Source organism: Corapipo altera, unplaced genomic scaffold, assembly GCF_003945725.1.
Source record: "Corapipo altera isolate COAL_440 unplaced genomic scaffold, ASM394572v1 1b, whole genome shotgun sequence".
Classification (NCBI taxonomy): Eukaryota; Metazoa; Chordata; class Aves; order Passeriformes; family Pipridae; genus Corapipo; species Corapipo altera.
This window is the reverse complement of record NW_020884881.1, coordinates 10,318,684-10,338,262: the sequence shown is the minus strand read 5'-3', so window position 1 is coordinate 10,338,262 and position 19,579 is coordinate 10,318,684. Positions and strand designations below refer to the sequence as shown.

Below are 19,579 nucleotides of genomic sequence, written 5' to 3'. Positions count from 1 at the left end.
ATGAAAACTATGCAAATTATTAGCAGTTTATATGGAATAAAGTTTTACCATACATAATTTTATGTGCTTGTACAGAGAATCTGTAATCCTACTAAGGAACATTCACTCTACCTATAATAAGTGAGGGTGTTTTAGCATGAGAAACCTTTTAAGCCAATAAATACCTAAAATATGGAGATTAAAACCAGCATTGGAATACACGTAGTAGCCAAACAAAATCATCACATTTGTGCTTAACAACTGCAGCATTCAGCAAACTCTATGTTTTCCCTAGAAATACTTTGCTTTAAATTCCATATTTTCTTTTGCCACATTTCTCTCTTAAAAGCCTGCATGAGCTTTTGTACTGTTGCCAGGCTTATTTTTTGTTTATATACAGGTTCTTGCCATGGAGATATGTCCCTGACATGAAGGCATCCAGTATAGGAAATGACATGCAATGCCTTATTCTTCTAGTTTAATTAATGCTCTGACAACTTGGCAATAAGGCTGCAGTGAAGAAAAGGTCTCTGCAGGGAACCGCAGGTTTTGAGCAATAAGAAAGCTGTCAAAATTTTACTATATATCTATAGTAACATATCGAACATCCAAAGATTTCTGGAAGGCATCTGTAGAAAAGAATTCAGAAGAAAAAAAAGGTTAGCATAAAAATGATGTTCCTTAACCTACTAAAAATAAAAGAATGACTTTCTCAGCAGCCGGAGTTGGAACTGGGTAAGCAGCCTACGCTGACTTACCCGTTTCATGCAAAAAGAAATTCCAGTTTTTAATGAGCGAGGACTGTTTGACACAAACAGTAAAAAGGATTAGCCTGATCCCTGTTGAGACTGGTTCTCTTCTGTGATTTAAACAAGCTGAATGAAGAGTAGATCTGTTCCACACAGTAATCCGTGTAACCACTCTAGATCTCTGCGACCAAATCTGTACGCCCAGGTCTTCTGCTCCAAAATTCTTGTCCTTCTTAGCTGAAAGCACAACAGCAGCAACTTGGCACAAGGGCAGGAAAAAGTGTCCTCTCTCTCTCTCCCCTCTGACTGGTTCAATATTTTGAGGAGCATCAAAGATAACATCCCCAAAGGAGACTCCCAACAGCTCTCAAGGCAGCCTGCAGGCACAGACCTTGGATCATCAGAAACCTGTGGTGATCCATGTCCTACTGAAGAGTGTCAATTGATATTCATGATCTTACTGTGCTCTATCACAATCCTCACTTTCTCAGGAAAGGAAATTGAGAAGGAAACAGCAGACCAAACTCAGTACCACCTGACATCCTCCACTATCTCCATATCTCTTTGGCTGTGAACATGAAGAGATAGTGCTGTCTTTTCTGATGGATGAGCTATTCTTCAGCTAGTGACGGAGAACAGCTGCCCATGGTCACACACTTAACTGCCTTCCACACCAAAAATTCATGTTGTACCCTCCGAGAAAAATATAAACCAGCCACATATTTATGTATCACTCTGAAATTGGGATTTTTGACTCCTATAGCGTGAAGGCTTCCAAGTCATGTAAAAGCTTATAGCTGTCACACACTACCCAATACAAAGCAGTTTCAATTTCCAGTCTAATCCCCTGCTTCCCCATTTTTTATTTTAGCAAAAAGATTAATTTATTTTTGCAAATACACCTCAAATGAATCAGAGGGATCAGCATCAGTCTACTCAGGGGTCTGACTTTCAAAGAAGAAGGTGTGGATGGTGAAAAACAGAGGTATTGCTGAGGACAAAACTTTGCAGAAAGGGACTATTTGCACAACCGTCATATTTGCTTTTCCTAGAATCAGACGAACTCCTGAAATTAGATGAGATTTTGTTTAAAGGATTCTAAGCCACTAGAAAGCAACATGCTCAGTATAGATAAACACGACTCAAATGAGAGCTCCAGATACATTCTGTCTTGCCTGAAGTGAAGAGCAGCATGGAAGAAGCCATTTAAGGTTCCTGTACATGCCCCAACCCCAGGCTCAGTCAAGTGAAAGAGCCCATGCTGACAGAAGAGGAAGCTCCTCTCCCCGGGAGGCAGGAGCTACAGGTTTGTTTACATCACTGGAGAAACCATGTACTTGTCTTCAGTCGTTCTTCTCATTTTCCCTGAAATTCCCAAATCTCAACATGACGCTGTTCTCAGAAGTTTGAACAGGACTCCCAGCTATTTGTTGTTTCTAATGATTTGCATCCTTAAGAAATAATCAAAAATGGCACAGAAAATGTAAATGTGAGGAAATGGGATGGGTATTCATTCAGCCATGCAGCTGGAATTCAGGAACTGCTGTAATTGCACGCGAGTTACATCATTTGCCTCCCTTGTAGATATTTTGCTTATTCACATCACGTCTTTCTTTTTCAGGGCTGGTTGTTGCTGAAGTTCCTCCACCCTGCAAAATGAAACAACTGCTCTCTGCTGTTGATGTCAGGCCTGGGATATTGAGTTTGCTCGGAGATGGCTACACCAGGGCTGGCATCCAGGGCAGCATCACAGACAGAGCAGGGCACTTGCTTCCCCATGCAAACTGCTGGGCCAGGTGGGAACTCTCAGTGCACTGGATGCAATGGGGGAGGAAGAAAAAACAGGAGCTGGGACTGTACTGATGGAAATGGGGGAAAAGGAAAAACAGCACCTATAAATATTGTAAAAACTCCTTGACTTAAGAGAAACAATGAAAACAGCAAGAATATAATCAAGGCTTTTGCCACCAGAGTGGTAAAGAACTTTCTCTCAACCACTGTCTCTTGGGTACGTTCTTCTTTTGCTGAATTTTGTAGAAACATGCTCCCTCATCTAGCAAGGTTGCCTTAACAAGAGGTTACGCACCTTACTCTTGGCTATTCTTCCAACTATTCTCTGACTCCCAGGATTTAGGAAGTGCCTGTGTGAAAGTCCTCATTACCTACGTGAAGACATAGGAAGTGCTCAGCTGCTGAACTACCAATATACCGGCTCCAGGAAAGCCTGATAGCAAAGCTCTACAAGTCCTATTTTATTCCTCTGAACTCAACTATCTGAACAAAGTACATGAAATAATGAGCAGCACATATTTCCCTGAGCAAGAACTGAATGCAGAAAAGAAACTATTTGCATATTAGAAATCCTGTTCCGTAGAAAATCTGTATGTGCCAGGAAAACGGAACATATGTGCTGAATGAATTTAGGCAAAGCTGCACCTTCAATGTGCTGCTTATGAAAAATCACATTTACTACACCAGTCTGACACTGACATGAGCTTTTCATCAGCATTTCATCAAAATCAAACAAATATGAAGAACACCAAGAACAATACAACAATACAGCATTAATGGTTCAACATACTTCACCAGGATGTGGAAAAGGACCTTGCTGAAACTGAACACCTGCCCCCAAGTACCCAACGGATCCCTCTGCGAATATTCAAACAGGCGATGGCAGGACAGAGGACAGTAGGTGCCAACAGGTTACTTGAACAATGCACATGTGCACCATGGGGGGATAGGCAGCCCACAGCAGCCTTCCTGCTCTGCTTGCTTGTGGGAGATCCCTTAGGAGGTGTCCGGCCCTGGAGCTGGCTGTGCTTGTGGCACAGTTCTCTGCAAGAATTATTTCAAAAAATAACGCAGAATTGTAGCAGGAGGGTACAGGAAAAAACAGAATACAGAAGTCTGGTAGAGTTCTGGATACGATACTTCAAAACATCAAAGAGTTTGATGGAGTTGCTCAGCTGTCTACCCAAACAGTAGGCAGTGAACATGTATTTTCTTCCAATACTTTGCTGCCTGGTGGTGGTAACTCCCTTGGAAGAGTTGTATGACAAATCCTTTTCGGCAACTGCAACACACCAGTGGAAATGATCTGTAACCAAACAAAGTACCTGTCTGTTCAAAACCAGTGTTTGAACGAAATGAAAGGAAGAGTTAGGGATAGTTCTGCTGCTTTGGAAAAATGGGGTATTGGCATTCACTTGTTCAACTTAAAACAGCATGGAAATATCACTGGCCACAGGCTGCTTGACAGTCTTTATCTTACTTTAATACCTTACTTCTAAGCTTCTTGATATCAGACACCTGGGTACTTGGTTATTCAAATATATGGCTGATACATTGCTAATGTCCAATAACAAGCAGTATGATGTTTTTCAACTTTCTGTTCTAGCAAAGACATTGCCATTGAGCAGTTGCTTTTTAAAGACAACCCCAAATCCAGTTTTCAGGCAAATGTCATGATAAGGGTTGTACTTCTGCAGTTTCAACTCTGCTGGCTCACACAAAAAATTTCTGTATTGTTTTCAGATTTATTTTTTTAAATGGTTTCAATACACATGCACAAAACCAAAAAAAAATCAAAAAGTAAAATTGAGCTCATTCCATGTTACCTTTATCTGAGTGTTGTACTATTCATATGAATCTGCCTGTTCAGAGCAAAAGACATCACATGCTGAGATAAAAAGCACGTTTTTTGTTATTAATCTCCCATTCAATTTTCTAGTGGAGCCATTCCAGTATCTACAAACACATAAAAATTTTGTATTGTCTATGATTAGACTTGCTAATCAAGCTGTACCTTTATCCCAATGCATATTTACCAGCAATGATAAGGCACTTTTGTAAGTTATGCCATTCTGTCATTGGGAAAACCAGAGAAGTTACTTCACCTCAGGTAGCATTTACTCCTGGATGGAATAAGTGTTCTGTTCCACAGCTATCTGGTCTGACTAGAACACACAGTATGCCAACTCCAGGCAACCCTGAAGAATCTGCTGTTTCTCTCTTCCCTGCCATCTCTGTCAATACAAGTGCAGAGGGAATATCTAATCCTGAGATACTCAGCTGTGTACATTTTGCTCATAGGTCACAAACATGTAAGTATCTCCTATGTTCCTGCCAGGAATCCTGCCCTTCACACTATTCTCCAGGCATGGCTGGCTGTTCCAGTTATGAGAGAAAAGCAAAGCACCTGAATGGTCTTGGCAAAAGTACTGGAAAAATTTAACCAATGGTAAAAACGAATGTATTCTCACGAGGTGTATAAAAGCATCAGAACTCAGAAGGTACTCAACCAATTTATTTCTTTAAATCACTCCAAAACAGACCCAATAGTTACAGGGATTGTTATGGTAGAAGCAGCAGGTTTGGGGAGAACCAGAGAAAGACAAATCACTGTCAAAAAGAGTAAATCTCCTGCTGTACTACATGTGGATGCAGCCTTGCAAGCCTTTTTAAAATATAAAATCTCCATCTTGTGTATGAAAATGCAGCTGTTGATGAAGTCAGAGCTATTCAAGGGCACTAATTTCTTTGCAACTGATGATAGCTGCACTTTCTCCATTACTTTCTCCTTGTAAGAACAAGCCCCTGCTCCTGCTGATGTTTGGATCAGCCACTGGAGACAGGCACTAAGTAATATAAGTCTGTAATTTTTACAGTATTATAAAGCTTTGCAATTCACAAATAATAAAAAAATTCTCAGGTATTTTAAAACACATACTGCAGCACTAAAGCAGTGAAGGATTTCTGGTTAGCTCAACAACTGTCTTGCTCTGCATCATTTGCCCAGTTCTTAAAACCACCTGTAGGAGGGATGAAATCCTGGCCCAGGAGAGGCTAAAGCGGGGCACACCTCATCCATGAAAGTGGGATCTCGGAACAGAGTATTGCTAGGGTATCTAGTAAGAAACTCAGCAGTAATTTATAAACTCATTGACATGGCTATATAGAAATATTCTAGTTTGTCAGAATAAATCCTACTATTCATCATCAGCATAGTTATAGCCTACATCAATCATCTGCACTTCAGTCACCTTGTTCATTCTCATACTCTGCTGATTCAGCTTTAATTTTATGTCACTCATATGAGTCTTTCACAAAGGTCACAAAAGTGCCTTCAGTGTAAGGAGAGTGGTTCTGTCTAATGGCTCCTCAGTTACTACTCCTTCTCTAGTTAATGTCATTTCAGTCAAATTAACTACATTCCACAAAAATTAGTATCCTCATCCTTTGGATTTACACTGGAAATAATCATCAATACTCATCAGGTTCGCATAGGAGACACCAGATTGAAAAAACAGCAGCAGAAACAAGTTTTCTCACTGCTTATTTTCTAAGACCCTTATTTCATGTCTTTAATTTGTGCTTCAAACCTGGAGCTAAGGAGTTTTGAGGTCTGGTCTGCTTTGTGGGAGTGACTGGTGTTTACTGAAAAAGAAATTTTAGTGACTCAAGTTTTGTAGCACTTAACAAATTGGTATCAGTCCCATCATGTTTCATATATCAAATTCTAATCCAGATCAGAAATTACAAAATCCTAGGAAGTATTGCTGTTGTTTTTCATGGACTAGTTTACATATGAACACTTCAAAACTTCCTTCCTCTCCAACTTGCAGCCCTAGGTAGTCATATAGGAGGTTCACAAGAGCTGAGCCCAACACTACCTCCAAAACGAAAAAAGACTGTGAAGTTTAGCCCAAAGTTCACCTTATGGACATTTTAATAAGTAAAAACAAAAGCAGGTAGTAAACGTTTTTGAACCAGGTTATGTATTTGTATCTCAGCACTTCAGTAAGTGTGACAAATGTTGCCACCTCATGGACAGGTGCAGGGTTTGATTCAGCTCAGCGGTAGGAAGGAAAACAGATCACGGAGATGACTCATCGCTGCCCTTTCACACTCTCCTGAGGGAGGAAGTCACTTGGCCAGAAGGATGCTTTTGTCACTTAGATTCACCTGGAACTCATTCATTTGGGTCTGAATCCAGAAGTATGGCTACACATCCACAATAGAGAAAAAAAATAAGTATACCCCCCAAACAAACAACAAAACCCCAAAAATAAACAAAAAACTAACCACCACCACCCCCCCTCAAAAACCCACAAGCAAAAAAACACACCAACCAAAAAACCCAAAGGAAAATAAACAAGAAAGAGAAAAGGCTACACATGTTCAGAGTATTTGATCATCGCCAATATCAGAGCAAAGAGGCAGAAATATTGATGACTTTTCCTTGGAAAAAACCATAATATTCAACATAGGACCTGGCACAGTCTTCTGCTGTCAAACACTGAAAGGTGAGCATTCAAGAGTAAAACATCTGAGTAACAGTCTGGGGGACCTGGAGTTTTCAAGAGGGTGACACAAGTCTTCAGACTCATGAAGACCATAATCCTCAACTGGACTAGGGGATTTTAATGCTCTGTAAGTTGGGACTCTTTTACTTGTAACCTGTAATTGTGGTGTATTCCATCACGTATTTCCAAAACTAAAGTTTTATGTTATAATACCACATTGATTATTTACTGTTCCACCTCTTTTGGGGAACTGCTGCAGAAATACTCTGTCACCTGTTGAATTTCTCCCTTTCTGATGAAAAGGCAGCTGTGCCATCCTCCTTTACAGGGCAGAGATTGTTACAAAAGCCATTACAGAGTGTGTATCAAAGTACGTTCATTCCAAACAGCACTATAATTAGCACTTTATATAACTGGATGAGCATAAAAGGACTATAAAATGCTGAAGCAAAAATAAAACATTTCAAGTTTGACATAGGGATAGAACTTTAAGAATCAAGGATTTTTTTTAAATAGAGCTTTTTAAAAATAGATTCATAGTCAACATTTATGAATGGTCTGAAAAAAGACAGTATGGTGTCTAATTGGGAGTTTCCTATCATCGTGATCTCCATGTAACAGTGTAACAGTCTGCCTACATACTACTGAAGAGAAAGAAGAATTTGTACCAGCTTGATTTTTAAATATGTTCTTATGTTTATTATACTTTGCTACTCCACTCTCCTAAAATGGTGGCCTCAGGAAAAGCTGCTTTGGCAGGCAATTGCAAAGATTCCTGTGGAGAGGAAGTGAAAAGACTGGGCATACAAACAACGGCTGCTGCCATGTTCAAAGCACTGGGGAGAGTTCATAGAGCAAAATGCAGTCCTAAGTAAATGGGTTTCAGGCAATTTCAGTGTTAAGATAACATCATTAAGAGTAGAACAGATTGTGCTCAAACCCTGCTGTTTATAATTAACACATTGCTTCCAAATACTCCAGGGTCCCTGGTAAATAGTCCTCTGCTCAGATCCACCCAGACCAATCAGAGTATTTTCATCAGGTTCCATGCTGGGCCAGCACCTGTTTGGACAAATCCAAAAGAGCCAAAATACTCTTCTTTCTGGCCAGCTAAGTAGAGAGATGAACACAGCTTGCCTTAGTCATTGTCACAGTGTCCATATGGCTGTGAAGCTTGTTTTCACAAGAAATCGTACAAGTACTTTATTATGTCGAAGTTCACGGTCCTATAAACAAAAACACAGTATATTAGAGCAATCATCTTAACCGTGCTAAGACTTTAACCTGTTTGGAGACAGCACACGAGGGACATTCTGCACAATCAAAACCAAGCAATATCCCCAAAAGAAATGCAAGCAAGGATTAATGAATTTTTAACTTCTATCATCATTTACAGTACTTCTCTTCTGATTATTTAAACTTTGTAATATTCTTAAAAGGAAAGAAAGCAACTTCCTAGGAAAAAGTGAAAGATTCTTATTTCAATCATTAGCAGTAAAAATATATCTAAGTTAGTAAGATTATATTTTCATACTTGATACTCTAGTTGGTGATGCAAAGCAGCAACCTTTTATGCTACTGAATGTTTTGTTCATCTCCCAAACCACCTGTTTTAGCATTTACTATGTAACTCCTTCATCTGTACTCATTTGCAGTCTACGTTCTTTCAGTCTTGACAGTAGTTGACCCATGTTCATAGCTAAATTTGAGAAATTCAAGAATGTCACTCAATGAAATAGAAGATTTTAATGTACACTTTTGTACTTTAATGGCAGGCAAAATGAAACAGCAGTAGAATAAAACATATAATTATTTTTTTTGTCTCTAAACTCATTCTTCTATACAATCTAACACTCAGACTTTGGGGTTTACTATTTGAATAAATAATGCAAATTACTGCATATAAAGACAAGTATAAAAGTTTTTTTTTTAAAGGATTCAATGATGTAAAAATAACAGCTAACAATGCAAAGTGAGATTAACTAGCTGAATGTCTTATTTGTTAGACTACAATCATTTAATATTCTCTGTTCACGCATCAGCCTGTAACCCACTTTTCAAAAAGTTTTTGTAAAACATCATATTGGACAGAGAAAAAGTTTAGAAATCCTCAAGATACATAACAGGAAATACTGTGTTGGAGTCTATTTAATAATCCAGTGACAAATTTAAAGAAATAAACGACCACTGTTAGACTCACATGTCATTGAGTCACTCAAAAACGTGCTTTAGTTACAAGGCTTTCCACAGAAACAAAATCATACAAATCATAACAAATGCTGACCTTATTGACTAAATGAAACACAACTGTCCTGTCATAACAACTGGGTTTATTACAGACTCTCTGAAAAGATCCACTACATTCAACAAACACTAAGAGAGCCCTACGTCAGCTAGTGAAAATCCATGAACTTGTGTTTAAAATCCTTGAAACAGAAATTAAAGATTTCTAACAAAGAGAAGTCCAACTTTACCTTCAGTTAAATGTTTAACTTCTATGTGGTAGAAAGCACGGAAATATGTCCGCAAAGGTAGAGTATATGCAATAGAATAGAGCCAGACATGAGGTTCTGTGGTACTGAAGGAAGAGACTGTACCCTGTCTGCAGTTATCACACTAAAAGCCGCCAGCAAAAGACAAGTTTTTTACTCTTTTCCAAAAACAGGTGGCTTTTTTTAATGCAAACTTCACTTTTGCTTATAAAATACAGAAAATGAAATGACAATCTGAACAGCTTGAATGGGGGTGGGGAGGGAAAGAGCATCCTTTTCTGTCCCACCCTTTGCACTCTCCAGCCTTCCATTAGAAAATATGCTGGAGTAGCAAGGCTGAGATGGTAACAAGGCTGAGGCATCTGAAGATTTTATTGACTAACAAACTTATTTTAGTGTTCTTATAGTAACAGAGAAAGAAGAATCAGAAGATGGGTTGCTTACTTGATATGTATTTTGGTTGAAAGTGCAAAGTAGTTCTTCTCTGCAACAAATATAATGTCTCCTATGGGTGGTTAAAATCTACAGTCTAATCCACAGCTCCAAGACTATAGTACACAGAGAAAAAGAAATTTCTTAAAGCTTAGAAGCTCATGCCTTCGCTCCACTGAGAGAAGAGGGAAGCCCATTTATCTGAGTTCAAGAAACCTTGTCTTTTTACAGATTATCCTCCTTAAAGATTTAAAAAATACTGTGGGCTGAAAAATGTATAACGTATATAAAACGTGTAACAAAGGAATAAAGCGAGATAAAAAAGGGAGGAAACAGGAGAAAAGCACAACAGGCCAACTTCAAAATCCATGAGGCCATTTGAATGGCCCTATCTATGCAGCACAGAAACACTGCAAACTACTTGGAGGAGGAGAAAAACAGAACTGCTTTTGTCCTCATAACACGTAGGAAAAGTCAGTTTGGATATATATGGGTATATACATATATATACACATACACACACATCTGACCTAAAGGAAAGCAAGCCAAAGAACTATACCATGCACAGAGGGTTGAAATGATTGTGTCTCTGACAACTACTTTCTCCCAAAAGCATGAGGGGCATAGCACAAGTTTTGGTTCTGTTTTCTGGCCATCTCTACCTTTCACCAACTCTAATGGAGTCAGTGAAACTTCTAAGGATGTTAAAGTCGCAAGGAGAGGGCTGTCATTTCAAGTATCTTTATTCAAGGATACCTACAATGTATAACTGTATGCACAATGATCCATGTTGCTGAGCAGATGGTCTGCTGTACTTGGTACCAGGGGGAGCTTTTCCAGGGTACTGTTCACAAGAAACATTATTGCTGGGACTAGCAAACTGACATAGCAAAGCCACTGAGGTCCTGGCAGTGTGGTCCACCCAGACCTGACCCAGACAAAATTTCCTTCTATGGCCTGTACGACTGAAAATTGAAATTAGTGTGTCTGTTGCATTTACTGACAAGGCTATGGACATTTAATAGCTCAGGAGAGCAACGTGTGCACTGAGGTTATAGCATACGGTCTACACCACAGGTTCCTCTGAAATCCCACATTACAGAGAAGAGTTGGCCTTGAGAACGTTTCTCCTCTGACATGTCATTTCTGGGCTCTGTTCTGGCTAGACTGTCTATCCAACACTTTCTAACAAGCTGGCTGCAGCAACAGGTGTGAGGTAATGCTGGTGGCATTTGATAAATATGAGACATAGGCCTGATTGTTGCCCTTGTATTGCATCTACTTCTGTCTGCAGATTATTGACATCTCTCCTGATGGACCTGGAGCTGTTCTCAGACTTCAAGACTGAAGACTCTGAATTAACAAAGCCACTGACGTACCTACATTCATTTACTGAATTGGCTTGTATCAATTACAGATCACACAAGACAGACTATGTGGAAGAATTCTTATAATCTATGTAATTTTTATATCATATGTGCGACAGACATTGTTAAGAACGAAATATAATTTCAGATTCAAATACCATAATGTGCCTTTTGGTAATAAAATGGACTGACATTTTAGAGCAGTATTTTCACATGAAGTCCCTGACCTTTATTAAGTACAAAGACAGTATGTTACTGTAACAGATACTGCCACTGTAACACAAATCTTTTTCAAAATAGGATTGGACTATACTTACCTCAACTTCTCATAAATAAGACAACTCGGTCATTAATTCTTAGAAAACATCCACAGATTTCTATTCTAGTCTGCAAAGAGCTAGAGGCTGAGCAAATAATTGGTTTGAAGTCTCTATTCACGTCAGCACATACAACAGTAAATGAACTGTTATAGGCTCACCGGGCAACAGCTCTGATGAAGTCCAGAGACACAGTACATTTGTATCGTGGTCCTTCAAGCTGGTCGTTCTGGCCAACCATGGATAACAGCTGGAGAGTCACAAGAGAGGTGATCTGCAAACAAGAGACACTAGTAACATTAGTCAATTTTGTTAACATGAACAGCAGTGGTCAACTTGGTTTTTTTTGTTGTTGGGGGTTTTGTTTGGTTTTTGTTTGTTTGTTTGTTTTTTTGTTTGGTTTTGGTTCTTAGGTGCTCACTGATCTTCACATAGTTCTACAGCTTGCAAACCGAGGAACGTATATGAATTTTTCCATTACATTTACAGCACAAGAAGTGAGAGACACAGTCTAAACCCTTTATCCTTCGTATCAAGAAGAATTCTGATCAGAGGAACAGGAATTATAGGCATGAGCTGAACGTTTTTCAAGTCTCTGCCTGACACCCAGGAGAGACTTGGATTTTCTTTCCTTTATACCCAAAGACCTCCTCTTGAACTTTCACAATCAAAGCTGGATATTCCTGTGCCAGCTCATAGCACATTTTGAACAGATGGATGTATCAGTCTACTCCAGACAAAAAAGAATTTGAAGGTTGGAAAGGAAAGGCTGGAAGATTATGTGCTTAAAAAGAGCAGGGCCTGAGTTGGGAGAAATTTGCCTACAAACATACATAGAGTCTCTTGACAGAGCCATTGATTATTTTACCAAAATAGCAATGTACCAGCATAATTTTCCCTACCTTTGTTCTTCCAAATGATGACTGCAATATCACTGAAGTGCAGTTGTGGGATGTCACCACTGACTACAGCCAGCCCACTCTGACTCAGGAAGAAATGTTGTGGTGATTCCATTGTCTCCCTACCTCCTCCCAGTTCCCAGATGAAAGAAAGAGGTAAAACTCAGAAAATTTTTTCCTGGCCTTTGCAATAGATGGCACTGACAATTCAGGGCAACAAGGTTACAATCTGTGACAAACCGGTGTCTGACCACAGGTCTCATTTTTAAAAAACCAGCCAACCATGACCCACTTCTGTGTAATGATAATAACACAGCAAGGAATTTCTCAAGAATAAATATATGAGGAAAGAGAGTGTCACTTCAAACCTTCAAGGAAGCATATTGCTATAAAAAGCATCAGCAAGTTCTCACCGGTATCGATTAAAAAAATAATCCTAACTCAGTAGTAACCTCACTCTTTTGTTGAAAATATACTTGGTCTTCAAATTTGTGACAGTACTTGCAGGAGGTAGGAATAATTACTGAGGTTTTTCCTTAAGTGGACATAATATAAGAATCGACACCTACCTGAGGAGAACAGAAAAAAATACGGTCACCAAGAAAGAGGCAATTTTTGTAACAGCCTGTGTTTAACTTTTTTTTATGTGGCATAAGGCAACAATAGCTTTGATGGCATCATTCTGCAAAGTCTTTGCAGTTTGGTTAAGGAATGCTGGCCTACACACAGTCACAAAGACAAATTCCATTTACTTAATTTAGATGATTTATGAAATTTTAGCATTGAAAGCATTTAAGAAAATTGAACTCAGTATATGGTAAATGGCTCAAAATCCAGTTCATTAATCACTTTGAATGTATCACTGAATTGGTATAAACCTCAAACTTACTACATGTTTATTTTCTTAAAATACTCATGAGTTTGAGAGCACATTCTTCATTCAACGAAGTCCTTATTCAGTCAGTGAAGAAGCATTATGAAGTAATCTGCTGTAACAATTGCTGATTTACAACCTAGTGCACCAATACTGGCAAATCACTTCTCCAATACATACTTGCAGCTCACTCCACCTTCAGAGATCAACAATGAAGGAATGGCAGCAGGCTCCTAAAAACTGCCAATGACCACAGCAAAAGTGTGGACACTGTGGAGCTGGACCCATCTCAGTTTTATGTGGGATGTAAAAGACTCAGTATACAATATTACAAGACAAATGAGACTATTGATCATCAAAGTAACACAAACTTACTTACCAAACTGCAACCTTTTACTAATTTCTTTCACAATACTTTGCTTAATAAAATGCCATCACAGAGAAGCAAGTGCTGAAACAGCAAGTCCCGACCCCGAGATCACTTAAAAAGATAGCAGTAGAGAGAATTGTTGTTTTCAATTCCTGCAGGCAAAAACCAGTTTTATATCTAAGGGGAGTAAATAGGGACCAGCTTTCTTACAGACAGTCAAATGTTAGAAGGTAAAATACCTAACTCATTAGTTTCTGGAGTAGAATTCAAGACACAGTTACAGATGTCTAGCCCATACGTGGAGAAAGGCAGAGATTGCCAAAGGACAAGTCCAAAAGCCTTCCTGTTGAGGGAGCAGCAGCCTGGAGCTTCATCTGCACAGCACTGTCAATGGGTTCAGGAGGAATCAAAAAGAGCAAGGGAGTTCTATCATCCCAAAACAATGACTTCTTCATTTTTTTCTGCTTTATACAATATAGCAGGATTGTCCTGCTGCTGATTCAGCCACAGAAATGGACAAGACACCTATTTTGTGCAATAAATTGATTTGTTAGAAGAAAAGATTCGACTGTGGTAGATGTGGGAGTATTAAGTTCCTCAAATATTTTGTGCTGAACCTATCTGTCTAGACCCAATAAATTAAAAATTACTGTCTTCATCAAATGGTTAAGAAGTCTTCTAGGACACAGAAGGTTCAAACCCCTCCTGATACAAGAGGTTTGAGCGCCTCTTTGCTGAATGTCTGACAGTTATCTTGGTGGGGGGCAGAGGAAGGAGAAGAAAAAGCTGTGTATGGTATTAAATCATCACCAGATCTAACTTGCATTCTAACTGCTTCTGAAGCTGAGCTATTTTGCATAAAATTGCAATCATAGAGTCTCTCTCTTCCTACTTAGGGCATTCACCTGGCAAAGCAGGATACAGTGGAATGAAGTGGGTTTAAGACAGTGTATTTCCAGCAAAATTATAAAGCTCACCTATAACTTAAGCATTGAAAAACCTTACTACTTCAAAAGTTCAAGTGTTGTAGAACTTCAGAGGCAATATGCTCTTAAATTAAGACACATCAAAAGTTTGAAACACAGATGGGAAAAGTATGACTGCAACGCCAAACTAATTGCATGTCTTAGCCAAAAATACCCCTCTACTTTTCAAATCTTTTTTTATTCTTTTCTTTCTTTCTTTTTCTTTTTTTTTTTTAATACCATGGGTACAGTGGTTCCATTTCATGATCACAAAAGCTTGGGAAAAAACATCTGGCAAGAGCAGACCAGAAACAAGCCAGAAAAACCGTGTGGCATAAAAAAGAATATTTATTGAGAATCTTTTGAACAAAAGAAATTACAGTTGGAAGAGATATTCTAGAGTTACTTGTGAATTTACTTAAATTGGAAATGATTTAATATTAGCAAAAATTAGTAAGTAAATGAAATATTCTAGAGGAATAACAAGAAAACTGAAAAAAAAAATATTACTGATCTGAAAGATATAAAGGAACAGGTTTCACCACTATGTTTAAAAATAAGTCATGGCAGAGCTTGGTTTGAAACACATTTGAGTGAGAAACCTGCTGCTGAGATCTGGATCCAAGGTGAGAATAATCATAAAAGCACAGTAGAGAGGTGCTGCCAGGAGGCAACAATTGCTCAGATTGCTTCTGGAGATGCACTGGTCAAACATGGACATTGAAACCTCTGGAAAAAAACAAGCAACCCACAAGCCATCCTTAAAGGCAGCTTTTTCCCCTATCAGCCTGGACTAACAGATGGGCCTTGCATCATTCCCCAAGCAGACACAAAGACCTGCTTTGTGAGCACATGGCTGCATGGAAGTGAGAAGGATTCCAGAAGCAGGGTCTGTCTATTGAGAAAGGCCATGCTCTTCCTGAGGACATCACAAGAAGCAAGAAAACATTCAGTGAGGTGCAAAACATGTGCAGAATTAGAACCCAAGATACAGGGAAACACATGGTTAGTTTGGGTGAGTAATGACAGACTATTACAGGAAAGAGTCTGGACAAAGTGTGGGACACACCTCAAATCCGTAAGATAAAACTAAACAGAGAAAATAATGCTGACTATTTCGGGTGGAGGGGGAAGGTGATTCCTCAGAGATGTGACTGAAAACTCACCAAGCGGTACATTTTAAACTGAACTAGAAAAATATAAATGAAAGACACTAGGAGGAACAATTTCAAACTGGCAGAAATATACTAGATGATCTGCAAGGTATTTTTCATCTCCACAGCCTATAATCTTGAATTATCTTGCCCAAGATGCATTAATTCTAACTCTTTAGCCTGGCTTACTTTCACCCACAGATTCTGAACCTCAAACGTATCAAGAAACTAAGACCTTACCTTATTCAGCACCATCAGACAAGGGTACTATATTTTTTCACAGTCCTATTAATTTTATGCACAGCCTCGTGCTTTGCAGCACCACCATCCCATGGCTCTCAGAGCAAAGGTGCAGCTCACTGCACTTGTTTGAAACCTACCACTGCCAAGAGTCACATTCGTGCACATGCTAAAACCACTGCGATGCAACAAGGCACTTTGAAAAACAGATGCCACTTACAAAACACATTTCAGTTGAAATAACTGTGCAATAGTCTCCTGGAGCTAAATTCAATGATCCTAGTACAAATTACGTGAGTGTAAAAAAAACCTGCTCAAAATTATTTCAATCAAAATTATAGCTAGAGTATGCTCAGTATGTCAGCCTCGTTCCAAAAGCTCATACAGAAAGGTAGCCATAGAATACTGCAACTATATATGTTTAAGCCAGCAACTGTTTTCATCAAAATTATTAAAAATAAATTAACACCTTTCTGAATGCTTGTACAAAAAATCAGGTTTTGATACTGAATTATATTTTGCACAAGGCTTTTAATCATGAAAAAATACAACAGAAGGGATGTCCCTCCAGATTACCTATAGCCTTCCAGTGTGCAATTAAAGCATTCATCACCACATGCTTCAGCTAGATATTTTACCTTTTTCTCAGCTTAAAGTAATCTAACTCTTTTTTTAAACTATATTGTGAACGCAGTCAAAATGTTTTTAACAGAGCCACCCACAGAGTGGGGTATCCCAGACCCAGCCTCAAGCGCTGCTCCACAGACAGCACTCTGTGCCCCCCCACTTTGGAAACACTCACATAGGTGGCTGTACAGGATGCTACAGGGCAGTGACCCAGCTTGCTTTGCAAGTAATTTCTTTTATGAATGTTTGCATTTGGTATCTTTCTCTGTCCCAGATTAGTTAGTTTTCCATGTTTCTGTCAAATAAGTATTATTTCATTATTTTGTGTTCACTCTCCAGGACCTTGATTTCATTTCACTCACGGCAAACCTATGAGATTTACACATTTAAACAAGTGACTACATTGGTTTTTTCAAAGCTTCATCATAGTGGTGGCTCAGGCATTTATTAAGACAGCCAAAACTTCCCTTGGTCTCTAAAAGACAATCCTTCTGTATTAAGAAGAAAGGTTTATTTACCCTCAAGTACATCACCTTGAATTTCATGCTGTTAAACCCACTCAGTTTGTATCATTCTCACCACCTTCAAGATACTTCTTGTGTCTCTTCAGAACAGAAAAGTTTACTAAGCCCAAAGCATATAACATTGAATTTTACTATAAAATTCCTTCAGTTTTTACTCTACAGGTCATTAGAGTCATTCTCATATGGTATTTTCTCCACTGTATTATCAGTGTTCATCACCTCCAGCTTTTTCTACTTAGTCTTACTTTTTGTGTCCTATTTACACAAAATAATATTTGACATGAAACACTGCCAATTTCATATCCTTGTTCAAGGATAAATGTGCACCTTTGGTTTTTCCTTTTCCCCTCCTCCTTTTCTGCACCACTCTCCACTCTCCTGTCTTTTAGACCACAGAACACCATTCTGCACACTAGAAGCTGCCTTACTTATAGCATATTCTCCTGCAATTGGCTTCCTTGTGGCTTTTCTCTTCAATCTCAATAAAGCAAATGTATTTCCCCTACTTCAAGGGGACAATTCCTAAGCTTGCTCTATTCATATTTTAGAATACCTTCTCTCAATTAGCTGCCTGTCTTCGAGGGTTTTTTTGTTCAGTGACTCTGACTAGCTGCAAATCTTGGCTCATCAGCACAGCATCCTTTCCCTTTTCCTCTATACTTTCTCATTATCCCTACTCCTCACATCTTCTCTTCCCAAAACCACGGTTTTCCAAAAAAACCCTCAAACTAAATCACAACATAATTTTTTAAAACGGGAACACTGAATCAAGATCCAGGAATCATCTCAGGACACTAAAAAGGCAATTTAAAAATGCAAACAAGAAACCCAGAAGGAAGTATTCTTCATCCAAATTAGTACCTAATCTGCAACACACTTTGCCACTGACAATTCAGTGTGGTGGTACACAGCTTTATGGAATTAAGACAGCCACTGCTCACATTCATGGAAGGAAATACAACCATAGGCTGCTGAACACAAAGAACATCATCTCCCTGACAAGCATTTCGCCACAGGTAAAAAGAAGTTGTAACATATATCAGACTGTGCTCATCCTCTGCTCTCTGGTCTTATAGTTTTCCTACATGTTTGGTATTACTTGGAAATAGTCAGACAGTTTTACTGTCTAAGAAGTAAAACAGTGGGTAAACCCACTTTTGGTCTGACTTAATGAGGTTGTTGTGATGCATTCATCAAAAAAAAAAGTATATCACCTGCACCTTTTACATCCCAGCACTCTTATTTCTCCTTTAACCTTCTCCTGTGCTTCTGCAAAGGCTCTCTATTAATTACTGTATTCTCTCCATATTCTGAAGTCTTTTTAAAAAAAACCAAAAACCCACATGATGAAAATCCAGCTTCCCCCGCCATCCTTCTGAAAAGCTTCATGATATCTCAAAAGTATATGCACAGATTACCCCTGCCCACTTCATTGTTACAGTAACATCACTTTTTAAAAGCAGTTCAATAATACATTCATTTGGGAACTATTATTAAAGAATATTTCAAAGTGTTAATGAATTTGCTTTCTCTTCATTATTTTTATTCAACATAGAAATTAGGAAAAAGCTAGTTTTTTTTTCTCTCAGCACATCTACTTCAGCATTAATCAATTTGCCTAATAAGAAAAAGGAAAATAAAAGGCAATTCACAACACTTTACTCTCTGTCTCGCTCTGCTCATCAACTTTAAAAAAAACCCATAAAAAACTCTATATAGAGAGTGATGCATGGATAAATCAGTACTTCTGAGTCAATTCCCTCACTTTGAGGATCAATGAAGTACTTCATAAAGGTATGAAAGGCATGATACAAATTTGCTGAATGTGGTGTTTTCCGAAAGGATCAAATTATTTTCTGTACCTGAGGATTTTTTGGAAATATTTTCAGAAATTTGTTAAGACCCCGGAACTGATGACAGGAGTTAATTTTGATACACTAAAGAAGGTTTGAATGTATTCACAATATGTTGAAGATGTATCTAATGTGCTCCATAAGAACCTGGGAACACAACAACTCCTGAGTAGGAGAACTACAGATTTAGGTTATAGACAGATAATTCAGAAGTACTGCCCTTTCTAGTCCATACTTCAAAATCTGAGCAACTGGAGATGGTAACAGATGGTCAAAGAAACACTTGGGGAATGATGTTTACAGCTAATTTGATTACTTAAGTCAGGTAGCTTCATAAAGTGGACACCAGACAAAGTCTGGCTATTTTTCAAGGCACAGGCACTAGCCAACACAAGTATCCTTCTGCCATCCCCTCATTCATTTCTGCATCAG

At 38.6% G+C, this 19,579-nt stretch overlaps 1 protein-coding gene across 3 annotated transcripts in view; it reads right to left on the bottom strand.

Annotated features, from left to right (window-relative positions):
• Nucleotides 1–7,705: 7,705 nt before the first annotated feature.
• The window catches only part of ORC5 (origin recognition complex subunit 5), a 66,490-nt gene continuing 54,616 nt past the window's right edge, over nucleotides 7,706–19,579 (bottom strand). For all 3 annotated transcript variants that reach the window (XM_027639905.1, XM_027639906.1, XM_027639907.1), the window contains exons 14-15: nucleotides 11,803–11,915; nucleotides 7,706–8,259 (exon numbers count right to left, since the gene is read on the bottom strand). In XM_027639905.1, coding sequence (XP_027495706.1) covers nucleotides 8,214–8,259; nucleotides 11,803–11,915 — 159 coding nt within the window. In that variant the 3' untranslated portion in view covers nucleotides 7,706–8,213. The remainder of the gene's footprint in view (nucleotides 8,260–11,802; nucleotides 11,916–19,579) is intronic.